This window comes from Falco peregrinus, chromosome Z (assembly GCF_023634155.1).
Source record: "Falco peregrinus isolate bFalPer1 chromosome Z, bFalPer1.pri, whole genome shotgun sequence".
Taxonomy (NCBI): Eukaryota; Metazoa; Chordata; class Aves; order Falconiformes; family Falconidae; genus Falco; species Falco peregrinus.
Window position 1 is genome coordinate 47489802 of NC_073739.1, and position 16533 is coordinate 47506334.

The 16533-nt window shown below is 44.3% G+C and overlaps 1 protein-coding gene and 1 long non-coding RNA gene across 3 annotated transcripts in view; one reads left to right on the plus strand and one right to left on the minus strand.

The window, feature by feature from the left end:
• Nucleotides 1-9374: 9374 nt before the first annotated feature.
• LOC129782762 (uncharacterized) lies at nt 9375-12919 on the minus strand. The gene is made up of 3 exons (XR_008744829.1): nt 12414-12919; nt 11917-11976; nt 9375-9926 (listed from the first exon to the last, which is right to left on the minus strand). It is a non-coding gene; the product is annotated as an uncharacterized LOC129782762 (long non-coding RNA).
• A 70-nt stretch (nt 12920-12989) lies between these two features.
• The window catches only part of PCSK5 (proprotein convertase subtilisin/kexin type 5), a 247559-nt gene continuing 244015 nt past the window's right edge, over nt 12990-16533 (plus strand). Inside the window, exon 1 of one of the 2 annotated variants that reach the window (XM_027793522.2) lies at nt 12990-13713. In XM_027793522.2, the coding sequence (XP_027649323.1) occupies nt 13516-13713 (198 nt within the window). In that variant the 5' untranslated portion in view covers nt 12990-13515. The remainder of the gene's footprint in view (nt 13714-16533) is intronic. The other variant, XM_055791267.1, reaches the window with a different exon arrangement.

Here is a 16533-nt window from a genome sequence, read left to right on the forward strand (position 1 = left end):
CCCCCCCCCCCCCCCCCCCCCTTTCTTTTTTTCTCTTACTGCAGCTTCTCTAAGCCAAAGAGGAGGATAAGGAAAGACAGACAGACAGACAAGTGGACCACCTACTGATTAGGTCCCACCATGGAATTGGAGAATTTGTTAAATACCTTTGTGCTGGAGGAAATTCCTGCAGGGTGCTTTGCATCTCAGCTTGCCAAAGGTCATCACAACAGCACCCCATGCTCTGTTCCTGCTTCCCAGCCAGGAAGGGTATGGCACACTCTGCAAACACTGATTGATATACCTCTGTTCTCTACAAAGTGGTTTACAGTGGATAACTGAACCAAATTATAAATCAGAGGGGAACCAACACAAATAGCAAATATACAGTAGCCTGTATTGTAGAAGTTTTAGAAGAAAAAAGATCTTAGCCTCAGGTACCTGTTTACCTAGTCCCTGCCTCACAAAGGAAAAAAACAGGTCACTAATTAAGACATACAGCACAATATGATCTATTTTCCTTACTGAAAGAGCATATTGACTTCAGGAAGAACTGTGGGCTTACAGAGCATCTTTCAAAAATCTATCCTCAGCCGCACTATAGATGCCTCGACATGAGATCCTGAACTTCAAAGAACAGTGTGAACAAAGTAAGCAACTGCTGTTGCGCGAAGCCTGGTTATAAGCATAATTCTGGTCTTCCAGACCCAGAAACACTTAAAAGCCTAAAAATCTGAGTATTGCCCTTAAATACTTAACTGAAAGGAAAATTAAAGATACTGACAGTCATCTGTAACATGATTTATTGCCTTGTCAACAATGCCTTCTAGTCCTCCTTTTTCAAACTTGCTATCAAGAAAATATATCTCAAATTGTCTGTGAAGCAAACAGAAGTATCATGTCCAGGCTTCAAAATTATACAGATAACTTTACAAACAAACAAGTTACTCTACGGCATCTTCTAAACACACAAAAAATATGGAGTCAGACAACTGACCACCCCTGAAAAAGACCATGCAGTAACATGATAAATAACTGTTGGTATACCAATTGTATTTTTTAATTCCAGCCAAACTTTCAAAACAAACCAAACATATCCTTAACGCAAACCTGTTAGCATAAAACATTTCGTCTTCCATGTGGACCACTTGGCTTCATGTGAGAGCTGAATTAACAGCAAACGTTACACCTGAGTTTGCAAAACTTTTTAGACAACAATTCAATATTATAAGAGCAAAACTTTGAAAAATTTGCTTTATGGATATAAGGATTTTTTCCTGTAGACATCACAAGAAGGTGAAGATATCTATGAGGTTAAACAGAATTGGTTTTATTATTTGCTAGTTCTAAGAGTGCAAAAATGTATTTCTTACATGTGTGTGCATGTTATGCAGTCTTTTATGCTCTCCACCCCCCTCCCTGTATAGCTCACAGACAGGGGAAACATCCACATCCAAATGTGAAAAGAATATTATAATTATGAAGGTTTGACAATGAGCTGCTGCATTCACATTGTCAAAACCTCCAGCACAGTACAGCCCTTTTGTGTTGTCCTGCTGGAAGAAACAGATCCAAGACGGTTCAAATTTCACGGCTCATTCTCCTTTTGAGACTAGTAAGAAACATGTGATATATACAGTTTTACATCTTAACATCTTAGGGACTTGCATCTGTCTTTTGAGAGAATTTGTAAATATTATAATATAAAGCAGGGGAAAAATTTAAGGAGGTTTGCACTAAAATCAATAGAGTTTAAAGATGAGTTGTAAGCTACCGTTGTATGTATCCCCATCTTCTTATTCTGTGAGCTATGCAGAACAACTGCATGAACAGGATTGGATTCATAGACAAATACATTATACACACATATATAGACATTCTTAACTTGGCCTGCATCTGTATATGGGACTTATTTTAAAAGCCTGTAACAAAATAGTTCTCATCAATGTCAAATGTCTTTTAATCAGATCCCTAATCAAGCAGTTTGACACTAATGAGACTCATTTTATTAAGGACTTCCAAAAAGTTTGAGTTCAAATTTTGATTTTACTTGATCTATAGCAAAAGACCATGTGAAATGCACAGAACAATGATTTTACCTTTAATTAGATTCTATTAAGGGATTCAAAATGGTTTAAACATTCATGCTACTTTGACAGCCAATTAAGGACATCAGTTTACTGTAAACATTTGAAAAGGGTAGTGTAAGCTTTTAACGTGCCATGTCTAAAGCACAGGAAGCTCTTCATCTACTTGTAGCTTTTACCTATTCAAACAAAATGAGTAATGTTACCTGGAGCTTCAAATGTGTTACAACTAGAAAGTCTGAAGCAGAGGGAAAATCTTAGTTATGTTTGCAATACAGTTTCACACAAGCAAGCGTGATAGGTACGAGAGGCTACTCCTCTAATAAATACAGGGTTATGAGATGACCTCAGATTTCCTCTTGTTATTTCAATGGTCTCCTAATGCACACAGGAGGGAAAGGGCAAGGGACAATGTCATACCACACATCAAATATGTCTTGTATTTAACTGCACTGGTGCATTGAGGTACTATACGCTGTACTTGGTATAAACCCAGTGTAGTGACCTCTTTCTGTAAGTCACCATTTCCTCACATTAGTTTCCCTGGCTGCTCCAGGGGCAGCATAGCAGCCCGGTTTTCCTAATAATGAGTTAATGGTAAAGCCAGATTCTGCTCAGGTAATTTTAGCAGGTTTTCACAGAAGTTCTGTATTTCTGAATGCAACTGGTTTTCTGATTTTGTCTTTGTTTTATGTATACTTACAGGTGATTTTCCAACATATTATGCAACATGCTCTCTTTAAAAAAACTTCTTTGAACATCTGGAGATAAAACTTTTTAATTAACAGTTACATTTTCATCATTTTTAGAGTGTGTCAGGCATTGAGCTTCACTTTCTTGCCTTTCCAAGAATAAATCTGGTAATCTCTTCTGAGTTTTATCAGGTCACTCAAACTTTCTGTGATACTCCTTGTGAATGGATTTCATTATCTAAGAACAAGTTTCCTTGAGCCATTTAATTGCTACAGCTGGCCACCATGTGCTAAATCCCCATCCTGACAGTGTCTCTCTGTGAAACTAGAGGAAAAGCTTGCCAATTGTGTTATATTGTTTTCTCTGTTTATGTTGAAAGGTTTCCCGTTTGGTCCTCACCTGTGGTATTACTGGTGTTAAACAAAGCATGTTCTGTTGGAGGAGGAATTCTTGTTCTAATGCATGCAGCAGTGTTCAAGCATCATTTCCTGTAGCTGAGGCAACAGTAACAATTATTCAGAAACTGTTGCATCATCTTTGTCATCTTGAGACCATCTCACAGCCAAGATAACAAAATTTGTCTGTGCTTCTGGAGAATCCGAACTGGGAAAAACCACACATTTGGGCTCACTCCAGACACAGTCAGCTGACATTATAGTTACATGACCGGAATCGGTGCCGTCCCCCAATTATGCTGGAAACACATTACCCTGATTCAGGAAGCCAGATCCTGTTCACTGTTACAGTAATCTAAAGCTGGAGTATTTCTTCAGAGTACAACAAAGATTAAGACAAAAATACAGCTGTGGAGTTGATCAGAAAACTGGACAGAACTAGAGCTGACCAGGCAACTCAGAACACAACTGACTAAGTGAGCAGAGGACACTGTCCTTGGGAGCCTGTTGCATGTTGCTGGCTCCCTCTGCAACACTAGAAGTAGTAAGACTGAGGATTTAGTTGCTTTTACTTTTTATTGAATGTCTACCACAAACTGTCATTTCTTATTTAGTATTTTACTGCTGGAAGTGATTGTATTCTCTCTGGCTTTAACTTCATGGATGGATAGATGATGTAAAAAATGAACTAAGTGACACAGGATATACCAAAATCTATCTGTTTCAGCAAGCTCTAACTGATCATGTAAATCAGAGGGTGTTGCTTCTCTCTCTGATGGTACAAGTGTGACTCTTCTGGTCAGAAAGAGGTCTTCAGAAAGCCCAGGCTTTTCTATGTCTCAGGGAGAGCTAGCATGGGATGAACATTTTAACCTGCTGTCTTTTGGGGTCACACAGGCCTTGCCCAAGGCACCATTCCCAGAAAAAAAAAATAAATTATAAGGCTTTTTTTGCTGTGTATAGCTTCAAAAGGTAACTTTTAAATGTCACGTTTACATTGTGTATGTAGCTGTGAGCATGACTTTGTTGCATTCACAAGACTCCCATGAAAGGTTCATGGAGCTTATTGAGCTGGTTTATCAATAGTGGTGATAATCTATATACTATGCACATACTTCTTACACTGTGAATATTCAAGTTTCGGGCTATGACCTGCAGAACTGACAAAACCCAAATGTTTTCTTGCTTTTCAGCAAATAGTTACATGATAAAGTGCATACCTCTTCACTGAGGAAACAATTCTTCAGAATACGAGAAGCTTAAAGCTTTCAATGTGCAAATAACATCCCTTTCAGGGTGGGTATCCATAGATTTTTTTTTATTTTTAATGATGATTTTGGCAGTGGTGTTTTGGAATGGCTAACTACCGCAAATGTTGTTCTGTACATTAAACAGGTCCCTGCTTCATATTTATTAGAGGGAATAATCTGCATCTTACAGCATGAAGAAGAAGTGTAAATGCAAAGGGCGACAGAGATGTGTCAGACTTTTAACAGGTATCTTGGCAAACATTCTCATTTGCTTTGTTTGCTCTGTAATTGTTCAGTTGCTGAATTAAAAAATCTAAAATAAAAATATTTGGCTCCAAATTATCCAACTGAGGATTCAACAGAGAAGACACAAAGGGGAAGTGAGGCTGACACAGAAGGGAAGAGTGGAGTGCAGAAGAATTTCAAGTAATTTAGAACCAGCGTTTTCTGTGTCTTCCAGCATGAATGAAACTTTTTTCCAGGAGCAATCTAATTTCCTCATGAACTGTGGGAGTTTAATTTCCTAACAGCAGAGAAAGGTGGCAACAACTGTCTTCTGCATCACTCACAGTATAAATCCAGACCAAAATCACTTTCATTTTAAAACTGTTAAGCCTCCTAGAAAATGTACTTTATTTTCAGCATCACATAATTTACAAAGCTGGGGCATTTAACAGGAAGGAAATGAATATTTAACGGTATTGTAAATCATATATTATCCACATAGTAAACTCACACAGTATTCTCATCAGTTATAAAGAATGTCTGTTTCAGCCTTAACTTTGACCAGGGACTTAACTTTTCTAGCCTCATTTTGGTTATCAATTATTTTTGTCTATAAATACCTTCTTTCATTCTGTCTCCTGGGCCCTTCTGTCTTGTTATATAATGCAATATAACAGAATCAAAAGTCCTTCTAAAAATGATCTGCAGATAAACAACCAAGAACTTAGCTAAACTTAAGACTCAGATGATGCTTTGTGGCTACAGATGTATTAATTTCATTTGTTAGTTATCATCATTCTCCAGACACTGCATTTTAGCCAATCAATGCACAGATGACCACAACTGGACACATAGGATGCTTACGTAAAATACAACATTCCCAAAACTTTCTGGCGGAAATCAGTTGTCTGAATTAGCGAACCCACAAACACATGCAGATCCTTTTTCCCTCACAGGTTACTTCCTCCAGTGCTGGTTTACACATCACTGTGCTGAAGACTCACCAGTGCTACAACTTCAGATTCAGAGTTACTATTAATCACCACTGTAGGGCTCAGTACTTTGAACACGGACTACCAGTTACGGAGCACTAGGCTATGGTCTGTAAGGAAGATATGATACTTTAGCAAGGATCTCTCAGCAATGCTGTACTAGATACACATCATCATGGTCATTATAATTCATGAAAGCTTTCAGCTCTGATGTCCTTTGTTTTTCATGGTAAACAGAGCTGAGCACAGAGGATAACATCCCATGAGTACGACATACAGAATATATGTCCTGGTGCGAATGAAGGGGCGAAACAATGGGATAGACCAAGAGTGAAGAGAAAAATCTTCCCAGCAGCAGAAAGATAAGGAGAGAAGGAAAAGCAGATAGACTGCAGAAATTATTATTTTTTAATTATTATTATTATTATTTTAAGGAAAGGATACAAAGGATCAAATTTGGGAAAAGAAAGAGCTCCCATCAATGGTTTACTTTGTCCTTTGGGCCAAATCAAAGAACACCAAAGAGGCTCTGACAGAAACTGTCAGTGCATCTCTGCTCTTCAGCAGAGTGCAGAAGCATCTGCAGAGATGTGCATTTTCTCTATCCATTGTAACAGAAACACCAGAAATGTCTCCTCAATGAATTGACACAACAAAATCGAGTTTCTGAGGTAAAGAGATGAGTGCCATCCCCTTGGAAAAAAACACTTCACACTCACTGCATCTTTCTTTGTAGCTGCGTTTTTACTAGGTGTCTGTGCTTCTGCCCTCCATTTCCTTTCAAACATACTGGTCTGGTACACTTCTCAGGTGTACCAGACATAGCTGAATCTTTCTAATTTTTTGTTTAAAACCAATAAACAACAAACGTTAACTTCCATTTTTGAAATCTTGGCATTGGTTTAATTACTACTACAACAGGGAAGAGTATATACAGTTCCACCAGTGGTCACACTACCTTTTTGTTTGGTAACCCTTTGGCTTCTTCACTCTTCAGGAGCAAGAACATTTCTGAATGGTATCTTAAGGAGAACAAGATGTTCCACAGTTGTGAATTTGAACTCCCTAAAGGAAGAATTATTACAGAATTGTAACAGAATTATTTCTTATTCAATCACAAAAAAATAGAGGTTATATGTCCTAAAATAATGCCTTCCCAACTTCTTCCTTGTCTGGAACACAGTGTTTAAAACCCTGCCATGTTTCCTAAATGATAGGCTGGTGTTCTTTCAACCTCCCTCCCCATTAACAAACTCACTACTTCCAGGTCGTATCTTCTGTTAGACATAGGCTGTAGTAAAGAGGCTCTTTTTCATCTCCAGGCCCAACAAACTGCACTGAAAAAGCTCCATGCCAAAAAATGGCAGGCACATAATTCACAAGAGTTGTACTGGGAGGAGTGGAGAGCCCCAAGTTAAAATGGATGATCTAAAATGGTTATTTCTATACAGTATTTGGTGGAAAAAAGTGTTCAAGTTCTTTTACAGATTAAAGAAAAGACTTCTTCACACAACAAGAAAGCGAAGGAGATTAAGCATAATCACTCTATCATTTCTTAGGCATGTACATGGATATCATGACAAGGTAAGTCCCATGGAAGCACCTGAACAAAGATAAGGGAACAAGAACTGAGAAGACAATACCATGTCTAAAGAAGGTACTGAATGTGGCTGTGAAGCAGCTAAATACCAGCTCTTTTAGTGAAGGGTCTGCAGTAGTCACTGAGAGGGGTTTAGGCACAAATATGGAACTAGCCCAACTAGAGCTTGTGAAATGAGGTTGGGCCATGCTGGAAGATGTGGGATTACATTTTATCTCTTCAGAAGGGCATTTAGCTACTATTTTTTTATTATGTTTATAGTTTGAAAATTGGGTTGCAGTCTCACTTGTCACTGGACCATTCTTTCTAGCAAGAGTATTAGCCATATGCTAACAACACGTCTTAGCCTAAGAAAAGAGTAGTGAATTAAACAAGTCCTTTTGCATTTGATGGTTCCTATAATACTAAATTGGAAAGGAAAATCCTATGGCTACTTACAGTATAGCTCAGTCTGACAGAAAAGGGTAGCTATAATAATTCTGACTCAGAACAACTGAGAAACAGCTGGAATGTTAACTCAAGTAAATTAGGGTGAAAAAACTCAATGTGGATGAATTCACTCAGATGAGTCATTTCAGGTAAATGATCTTCCCACCATCATACCACAGGCACCCAAGATAATTTCTATTGCTAAAAATCATAGCCAAATACTAGAAATGTCATTTTGATGCTTACTTCTGCATGTATTTGAGATTCTGGAATTGAAACTTTAGAATTCAATAAAAGTTGGAGAGTCAAAATGCGCAGTTGATCTTCCGAAAAGGACTCAGAATTTAGTGTCACAGGACGCTGGGTCAGACACTGAAGCCAGCTGAAAAAGATTCCTGCTTCCACCATCCTCCTTTTCTCTTCATGCCTTAGCCACTCATCCTAGCTATGTGCTGTGGATTGCCAGTAACTTTACTACAGCTATTTGCACTGTCAACTAGATTGGGGGTGGGGTCTGCGTGTGTGGTGTGGGGGGTGGTGTGGGGGTGGGGGGGTGGGGGTGTGTGGAGTGTCGGGGGTGGGTGTATGTGTGTGCGTGTGTGTGTGTCTGTTGCAGAGGGTGGTGGAAAAAGAAGTAACTTACAATTATTTTAACGAGACAGAGTAGATCTCAGCCCAAGCAGAGATGCATCTGCACAAATGGGTAGACGGCAAACAAGTATGCTGGCACAGGCATTGGTACAAGCAGCGGGAGTCTCTTCAGATAGTTTTGCAGCAAACAGTAGCATTTTTTCAAATTATGCCTGTCACTATGGTCAGAACTATAATGAGGTGGGAGCCATTCCTTCAAAAAGAGACAATAAACACAATCAAAAAAGGAAAGGTAAGAGAACTCACAAGGTGAACAGAATGGGAAAATATGCAGTGCAGCCTTATTCATAAAATGAAATCCACATGGTAACTGTATGAGACAGTATCAGCCCAATTATCAGTGATCAGGAAAAGCTCAGAATCATGCCTGTTCCAAGGACCAGATCCAAATTCTATTTCTTCACTACTAATAGACAGGAAAAAAAGGATCCTGCCCTTTTTTCCTTACGTGAATCACTGAACTTCTGCCATTAAATTGCTCAGGGGAAATCCAGTGCTTGGGCTGGAGCACACCCTGGGCAGAGGACTCCTCTGCCAAACCCCCGTCCCAATTTCTTTCTGTTCTTTTCTCCTGACCCAGACTCTTTATCCCAATTGAGTACTTTCACCCATCCTGTTCCTGTTCCTTGTCTTCTCTCCATTCAGGGCAGAAGGCTTTCCTCCTCTGCATTGCCAGAAGGCTCATTAAAGACTGCTGTCAATTATTGTGCTCACTCTCACAGTGACTGACAAGCGGAAACAGCAATCGCTGCACAGAAATCATGCTTTGCTGTGGACTGCACACAGGGGTACAGGTCCTGTAGTCTACACACTAGGAACATTAAAAGGCTAGCCCAGTAAGTATAAGCAATCTTGAGGTACTGGCTGCTGAATGCAAAGAAGTGTCCAATGTACATGTGAAAACTGTCACTTAAAATTTGGACATACCTAGGTGGCCTTTCGTAAGAGCACTGATGTACTCAAAACAGGATCACATCCTGTTTCAAAGCAGAAGGAGGCAGGTATTTGCTAACGAAAAAACTGCTAATATAATTGATTGTGTGCAAAACCATTTTTATTTATATATATAAAAACCCCAAAATAACTTTATTCTTTTCAAAAGCAATTGAAGTTAAAAAATCAGAGGCAAGCCTGAAGCATGGAAAACTGTAGATCAAAGAACTGTGTACCAACAAATAGGATCGTATGGTGGCTGGTGTCGTGACCTAGCTGCACTGTTTATAAAAAACAGTTACGGTTGAAACTAAGGAAATCTGAATACTCCTTTTGGATACCAAAACTATCTGTCTTTCTAAGGCAATCTCTAAATGACTCCCTGACACCTCCATTCTTTGAAGATTTCTCTTCCCTGAAGAGTATTCTTTCATCTGCTATGCTCCAGACTTTCTCACTCCAAAAGCTGAAGAACATGTACCCTTAGTTCCTTCTGAAAATGTTCTCTGCTCCATTAGGTCTTCAGTGGCCTGCACATCTGCTTGCAGGACTTCTTCCTGAAGGACTTTGGGCTATCACTTCCTTTGAATATATATGTCCTCTGTGGTTTCTTCCTTAATTATGATCCTGGGGTGCCGAACACATCTCTGGTGCACTGATCTCCAAAACTCACATAGAAAAGTGCTGGAAAGCTGAAATGAAGCACAGCATAGCAGAGTGGCTGCTGAAGCTAGTGAGCCAGAGAGATTTTCAGGCTGGGAAAGGACTAGAAAGGAAAGAATAATTTCAGGACTAGGTAGGCAAAATAGCAAGAAGAGAGGCAATTAGATCAAATAGGAGGAAAGTGAGAACAGAGACTGAGGTCAAATCATTGATCACAATCATTTGGAACTAACTACAGAGAAGGGAGTCAGGGATTAGTATCAATGACTCCAGGACAAGATAAGACACATGGAAATTTGCATTTTTAGCAGTCAGCCAGATATTTATTTTTATCATAGCAGAGAGGCTGGTGTGGGGGTAAGAGGTAAAAGGCAGAAGTTGTCACAATAGTGATGAAACAGACCAATTTGGTGCCTTTACTCAGAGGAGAAAAAAACTTTCCCTGGAGCATGGTGTGTACAAAAAACTACCTGGCCTTCAACAGAGTACAGAAGTAGGCTCAGCTACTAGCTACAAGTGGTCCACATACAGCAGGTATGCTGAAGTCCCCTCAGTGCTCTCTCCACTCACCTGGTGACCAGAATACATACTTCCTAGCTGTGTCAGGAAGGAACAACTTAAATTAAGACCATGGCACCAGTTAGGAATGCAGGAGCTGTAGCCTTTTTTCCTTTGGCAGGGGAGTGGGGAGGGGGTGGGGGGTGGGAAGGAGCTGTCCCGGCTAAGGATATGCCTTGATGAGGTACTTGGCAAAACCTTGCGGTTTGGGGTTCACAGTGGCAGGGATCAGATGTTCCACATTACAACCAATGTCCAAGTGCTCCCACAGTAGCTGTGATTGCTATCTGTGGCCTCAGCAAAGAGGACTAATCATAGAAAAATTGCCTCTGGGTACTATGTCCCTCCTTTTTCAGAGGCTGCTTTTAGGTATTGCATAATTTTCACAACATTTTTGTCAGGCTATGTGATGCAATGCAGCATTAGGAGAAGATACTTGGTGGCAATGATGTATTTGCCAAGTCTACCGATTGATTCCTAGTAGCTTTGGTGTCTGTGTATAAAATACTGTCATATAAGCCAAGCTGGAAGTAGATATGTGACAGCATGGCTTTATTTTTTCCTTGTAGTTTGTGCCAGAAAAAAACCCACCATTTATACCAGGAAATAAGGCAGTCAAAACAACAGTAAAATTAACTGAGAAAAGATCAGAAAATAGATTTTTGATTTATCCTCTTTACAGAAACAGACTGAGACTGCACAAGATTCAGGTTTTGTGACCCATTGATTGCTATGTACTTCAGTAAGGTGGTCGTTCATGATTAAACATACTTTAAGCACTCCAGATACAGGAAGAGAGCTGACTTGTGTAATTATCACTGAACCAATCAATAAGGAGGGCTAAGTGCTAGAGGAGTTTTAATGTCATATTCAATGAATGTATATTTAAGAATATTAGCTGTAAGATGTTAATGTCTTGGCCTAACACTGCTCCTGCTGAATTTGATGAGTGTTGATTGTGGTTTCAGTAGAAGAACAATCGGCTAAACAGTGAGCCATCACCTATGAAATCCCAGGGAAGGTGAGCCACATTGAGACCTTGAATCTACAGACAGGAGTAACCAGTATGTTGTCATACACTAAGCACATGATAATGCAAACTACAGGAAAAAATAGTGACAGGGAAAAGCTTATCACTGGCAAATAAATCTTTGGAGAAATAGAACAAAGAAGAAAGTAGAGACTGGATTTACCCCCTTTCTCCCCTTCAAAAACTAACAGAGGATGTGAGGTATTAGTCATTAACATAATACTGATGTTTAAGGGGAAAATGAATGAACTTAGAGAATGGTTTGAAGTGGAATGTGGTTTTGGCTGTCTGCATTTTAAAGTTTTCTACTTCATTAGGAAAAGAGTGGTTTTAAATTTAGGAACACAGGGGGTGCTCCTAGGTATTGGGAGAGGCGAAAAGGCACACCATGTTACTGTATGGCTTTCTGGAAAGCATCTAACTTCTCATACCTCATGTCCCCATGAAAAACAGAATGATGGCTGCCTGTGTTGGTAGGACGCCTTAGGTTCCTGAAAAAAAAAGCCCCACATTTACATTAGTACATTACAATAGTACTTCTCGTGTTCAAACTCCCTCACAACCTGTCACGGATCCTCACAGTAGGTCTGTTGGCCTTGATTTTATAGACCCATATTCTAACTTCCAAATAAAAGGGAGTAGCTCTACAGGTTGCCCAAAGCCAATGTGGTGGCTAAGGTTTAGTCCGCTGAGTGACCCTTCGGGTGTGGGTGAACATGAGTTTCTTTGGCACCAGCCAGGAGCTTCCAGTTGCAGGTGGCGTTTGGGCCGCCACATGGCCAGCTGCATCCTTCCCAGGTCCGCATGTGCTCTGCTGCTGGAAGCGCTTCCCAGCAAGGTGGCCGGAGCTGTGGCCACGCTACACAGGGGGGACAGGGAATGAGGTAGCACCACGATGGCCATGCTCCTTGTCAGGACCACTACTCACCTGCTGACGCTCCAGCTGCCCGCTTTTCTTTCTGAACATGGTGGCCACGAGAGGCCTTTGGATGACAGCTCAACGTTAATGACGCTGCGCAGCGTTTGCAAAACAACGGCCGGCAGACCCCTGCAAGGGCCGCCCGTGGCAGCTGGCAAGGCGGCTCTGGGGCTGTGCGTGCCCGCTCCCGAGGGGCCGGCTGGCCGGGCGCGGCCCAGCGGGGCATCCGGGGCTCACCCGCGGAGCCCCCTCGCCCCCGCACCCCTCAGCGGCAGGGCCGGGGGGACGCGGCCCCGACCGGGCACGAGGCCTTGCCGCAGGCCTCGCACCTCGCCGCGGCTCCCGCGGCCTCGCTGGCGGGGCAGCAGCCTCCGGCCGGCGGCGGCGAGGGGGCAGCGCCCGGGGGCGGCGGTGGGGGCGGCGGCAGCCGCGGGCCCAGGGGCGCGGGGGGCGGCGGAGGACGGGGCCAGCGCGGCTGCCATTTCCCCTGGCCCTCAGCGCTGCCGGGCGGGCGGGAGCGAGGGCGGGCGGAGGAGGAGGAGGAGGAGAAGGAGGAGGAGGAGGAGGAGGGAGGGAGGTGGCCGAGCCGGAGTGAACTGAGGCGCTAGCTGCCAACACTCACACATCGCCTGCCGCCGCAGCAGCGCTGCTCCCGGACCCGGGCAAGAGGGACAGCGGGAAAGCGAGGAAAATCCAGGCGCGGGAGAGGAGGCAGAAGATCGCTGGCAGGGGGAAGGAAGTCAGAGGGGAGGGAAGCGCGGAGAGAGGGAGAAGGAGCCCTCCTTCCCGCGGAGAAGACGACTTCCCATGTAGCTGGGGACAGAGGGAGAAGCTGGCGCTCAGAAACTGAGAGAAGCTTTCCAAGCAAGTTACTTAATCCCCGAAGAGCGCCGGGAGGAGGGAACAGCAGTAATCAACGATCATAACCATTATTCCCAACCCCTCATCATTTAACCCCCGGGCGGTTCAATGCACTACTCCAAGCTCTTCCTAGTTTCCTCCTCGGGGTAACTTCGGAGGACACGCCGCCGGTGCTGCCCGGAGGTGAGAAGAAGAGCCTCGGAAGAAGGAAGGAGAAGTTTTGTGGGGGTTGTGTGCGGAGGAGGAGAAGATGGGCTGGAAACGCCGCTGCTGCTGGGGAGGCGGAGGCGGCGGGGACCTTCTCTGCCGGCTCACCCTGGTGCTGGGGTTCCTGCTGCCCGCCTGCAGGACGCGCCTTTACACCAACCACTGGGCTGTGCGGATAGCTGGGGGGCTGCCGGAGGCCAACAGGATAGCTAGCAAATACGGATACGTCAATATAGGACAGGTAACCCTCCTTAAAACTACTTCCGAGCGGGCGCCGGCGGCGCGGCCAGCAGGCGGGCGGGCAGGGTCCGCTGCCGCCGCCCTGCGCTGCCGGGGCAGGGGCACGGGCAAGGGCAAGGGACGGGCAGCTCCGCGGCCGCCCCGCGACCCCCCAGCCCCGCCGCGGGGCGGCCGGCGAAGCCCCCCAGCGCCGCGGGGCGGCGGAGGTGATGCGCGGGGGCAGGTACGCGGGAACCGCGCCGGAGGGGCCGGGCTGGGGCTGGGGCCGGGGCCGGGCTGGGGCCGGGGCCGGGGCCGCAGCGCCCCCTCCGCGGCCAGGTGCGGAGCGGGGCGCGGGCCGCGGGGGGCTCGGGGGGCCCCGGCAGAGCGCTGCCTCCGCGGCGGCTGAACTTTGCGCTCCGCGCCGGGCACCCTCCCGCCCCGCTTGCAAAGAAAAAACCGCCAGTGCAAGAGGAGCCCGTCCCGCGGCGAGCGCCCGTATCCCCGGCAGCCAGGACGTGGCAGCTGCGGCCGCCCGCCCGCCGCGGGGGGCGTCCCGACCCCCCTTCTGGCGGGGCGTGCGTGAGGAAGGAGAAGGTGACAGGGCTGGCCCCGGTGCCCCGGGGCGGCTGCCGGGCGCTCGGCGGCCGCCGGGGAGGGCGGCGCGCCCGTGCGGACCGGGGCCGCCGCGGGGCTGCCGCAGGGTGCGAGCCGGGCCCGCGCTGCTGTCCCGCAGCCCGCTCGCTTTCCGCAGGGTGCGGTGTGAGCGCAAGCGGGAGGGAGCAGTCGGGTTTCGGGTGCCGGCGCTGTGGGCAGGGTTCGCCGGCCCGCGCCCGGCCGGTTGGGCAGCACCTGGGCTCTGCGGAGCCCCGTGAGTGTTTCGCTGGAAAGCGCCTGGGTTGCCGGGATCACGCTGTCAGAAAATGCTTGGATCCATCCATCCAGGTCTGGGAACTGCAAGTGAGGAAACACCTGGTTGTCGCTGGATCCTATCAGGCTGGGAAGTCCTCCCGCCTGCTACAGCTAGGCACAGTTGCTGCTTGAAATGTCCTAAGATCACTTTTTCTGACAGAGTTTGTGGCCAGTATCCTAGGCTTCCCTGAGAGTTATCCTGAAAACAGGAGTTGCAGATGTAGGGTTTAGCAAGGTGAGTGCCTAAAAAATAAACAATTCTGCTTCACACTTGGGTGCAAACATCCAAGAACAGTCTTTCTAGACAGTGGTTTAGAACTGAAAGTTTAGAAATGAGCATTTACGGGTACAGAAGGCTTTATCTTATACGTGAGATTCACAAAAATGCAGTGCATTCACACAGTGGGCCTTTTACATCAACCAGATCAAAATGAGATGCAATTATTATTTGTGTTGTAAGATGAGTTCCCGTTTACTCAAAAGTTTGAAGCATGCATCTCAACTGTTCACCATCATTGCAAGTCTGAATAAGAACTGTGCAGTCTGTTTAGATAAATAATTTACATAAGTAAAGCCAGAAAATGACACTGAGGGAGCACAAAACACAATGTGTAAAGATGCACTTACTTAAAAAAACCCATGAATACTGACTTCTCTTTTGGAGCACTTGGGCAGGTAAGGAATGTTATTCCCAGGTGGAGGCACAAAAGTTCGGGAGGAAGGTTTCATGTCAAAATTGAACGCCTGCCTTGAAATTGCCATTTAGGAATCCAAGTGCAAACTTTTTTGCTTTGATGTCTTTCTTTATATCTTACATGCATCTTTTGCTCAAGGTGTTTCTCTGTATTCCTGTTTGGGCCTTTGCAGTGCCGAAATAAGCAATATAGTCGGTTGGAGGATGTGCTTCTTCCCCTTTGGTCTTTTTTCAAGCCAGCTGGCTAACTCAAGAGCCTGCTTTCTTATACCCTGTTATCCAAACCTCATGTATTAAGTAAAGAGTGTAGTAAGCCGCTATTGCTTCTTATGTGTCAGTGAAAGTACCATGTATACACCTATGGGATATTAATAATAGATACATTACTGATCAGGTATACCGATGGGAATGAGAGCAAATAGAGACTATAAATAATGAAAAACTGGAAAATACAGTACCAGGTATGCCAGTGAAAAGAGAGCGTGTGTGAAGGGAGCCAATACTGTTGCTTAGTTATGCAGATAAAGAGAGTGCAGGTAGGAGATGAGTATAAGAAAGTTAAATGATAGATTCATGAGAAAGAAAACTTCAGTAACAGTATGAACTAGACTCATGGGAGATTCCTCATCTTCTGGCTGTAACCAGCCTTTAAGAAGCCACAAGAAACAGGTGGTGGGCATATGTGAAGACATTCCACAGAGCTTCCTATATGTATTTTGGATTGGAGTAACTGGGTGCTAGATGTCATTGTGCCGTGCCAGCATAGAGTGCAGCCCTCTGCCATTGCAGTTAGACACCCTAAGAAGTGTTGTGCATTTGCACAAAGTCTTATGCAGAGTTTCCTTTTATGGGTATCTTTTTACAATAGCCAGTGTTAAGTTTCTGGTAATTTATTGCAAAATCATCTCCAAATGCTATTTTTCTGACAGCACATTTGTTAGTATGTTGGCGGTCAGTCTAATGTCTGTTCTTTTATTCCCAGCTCATGCTTATAAAACTTTCATCAGACTGACCTGGTCACTAGATAGAATTTATAATTTGAGAATTCAGAGTCCAAATGGCTGTGGTCTGACCATACATAGTTTAATATGTAAATATATGGTTCAAAGCCTGTGTAAAATTGTTCTGTAACTGTGTTTCTTAAATATATGAAAAAATATGTAATGTTTTCTGTGAAGCTATCGATCACTCTTTGTAGATTGTATCATTTGATGAAGATGGTTAAAGGGAGTAAGG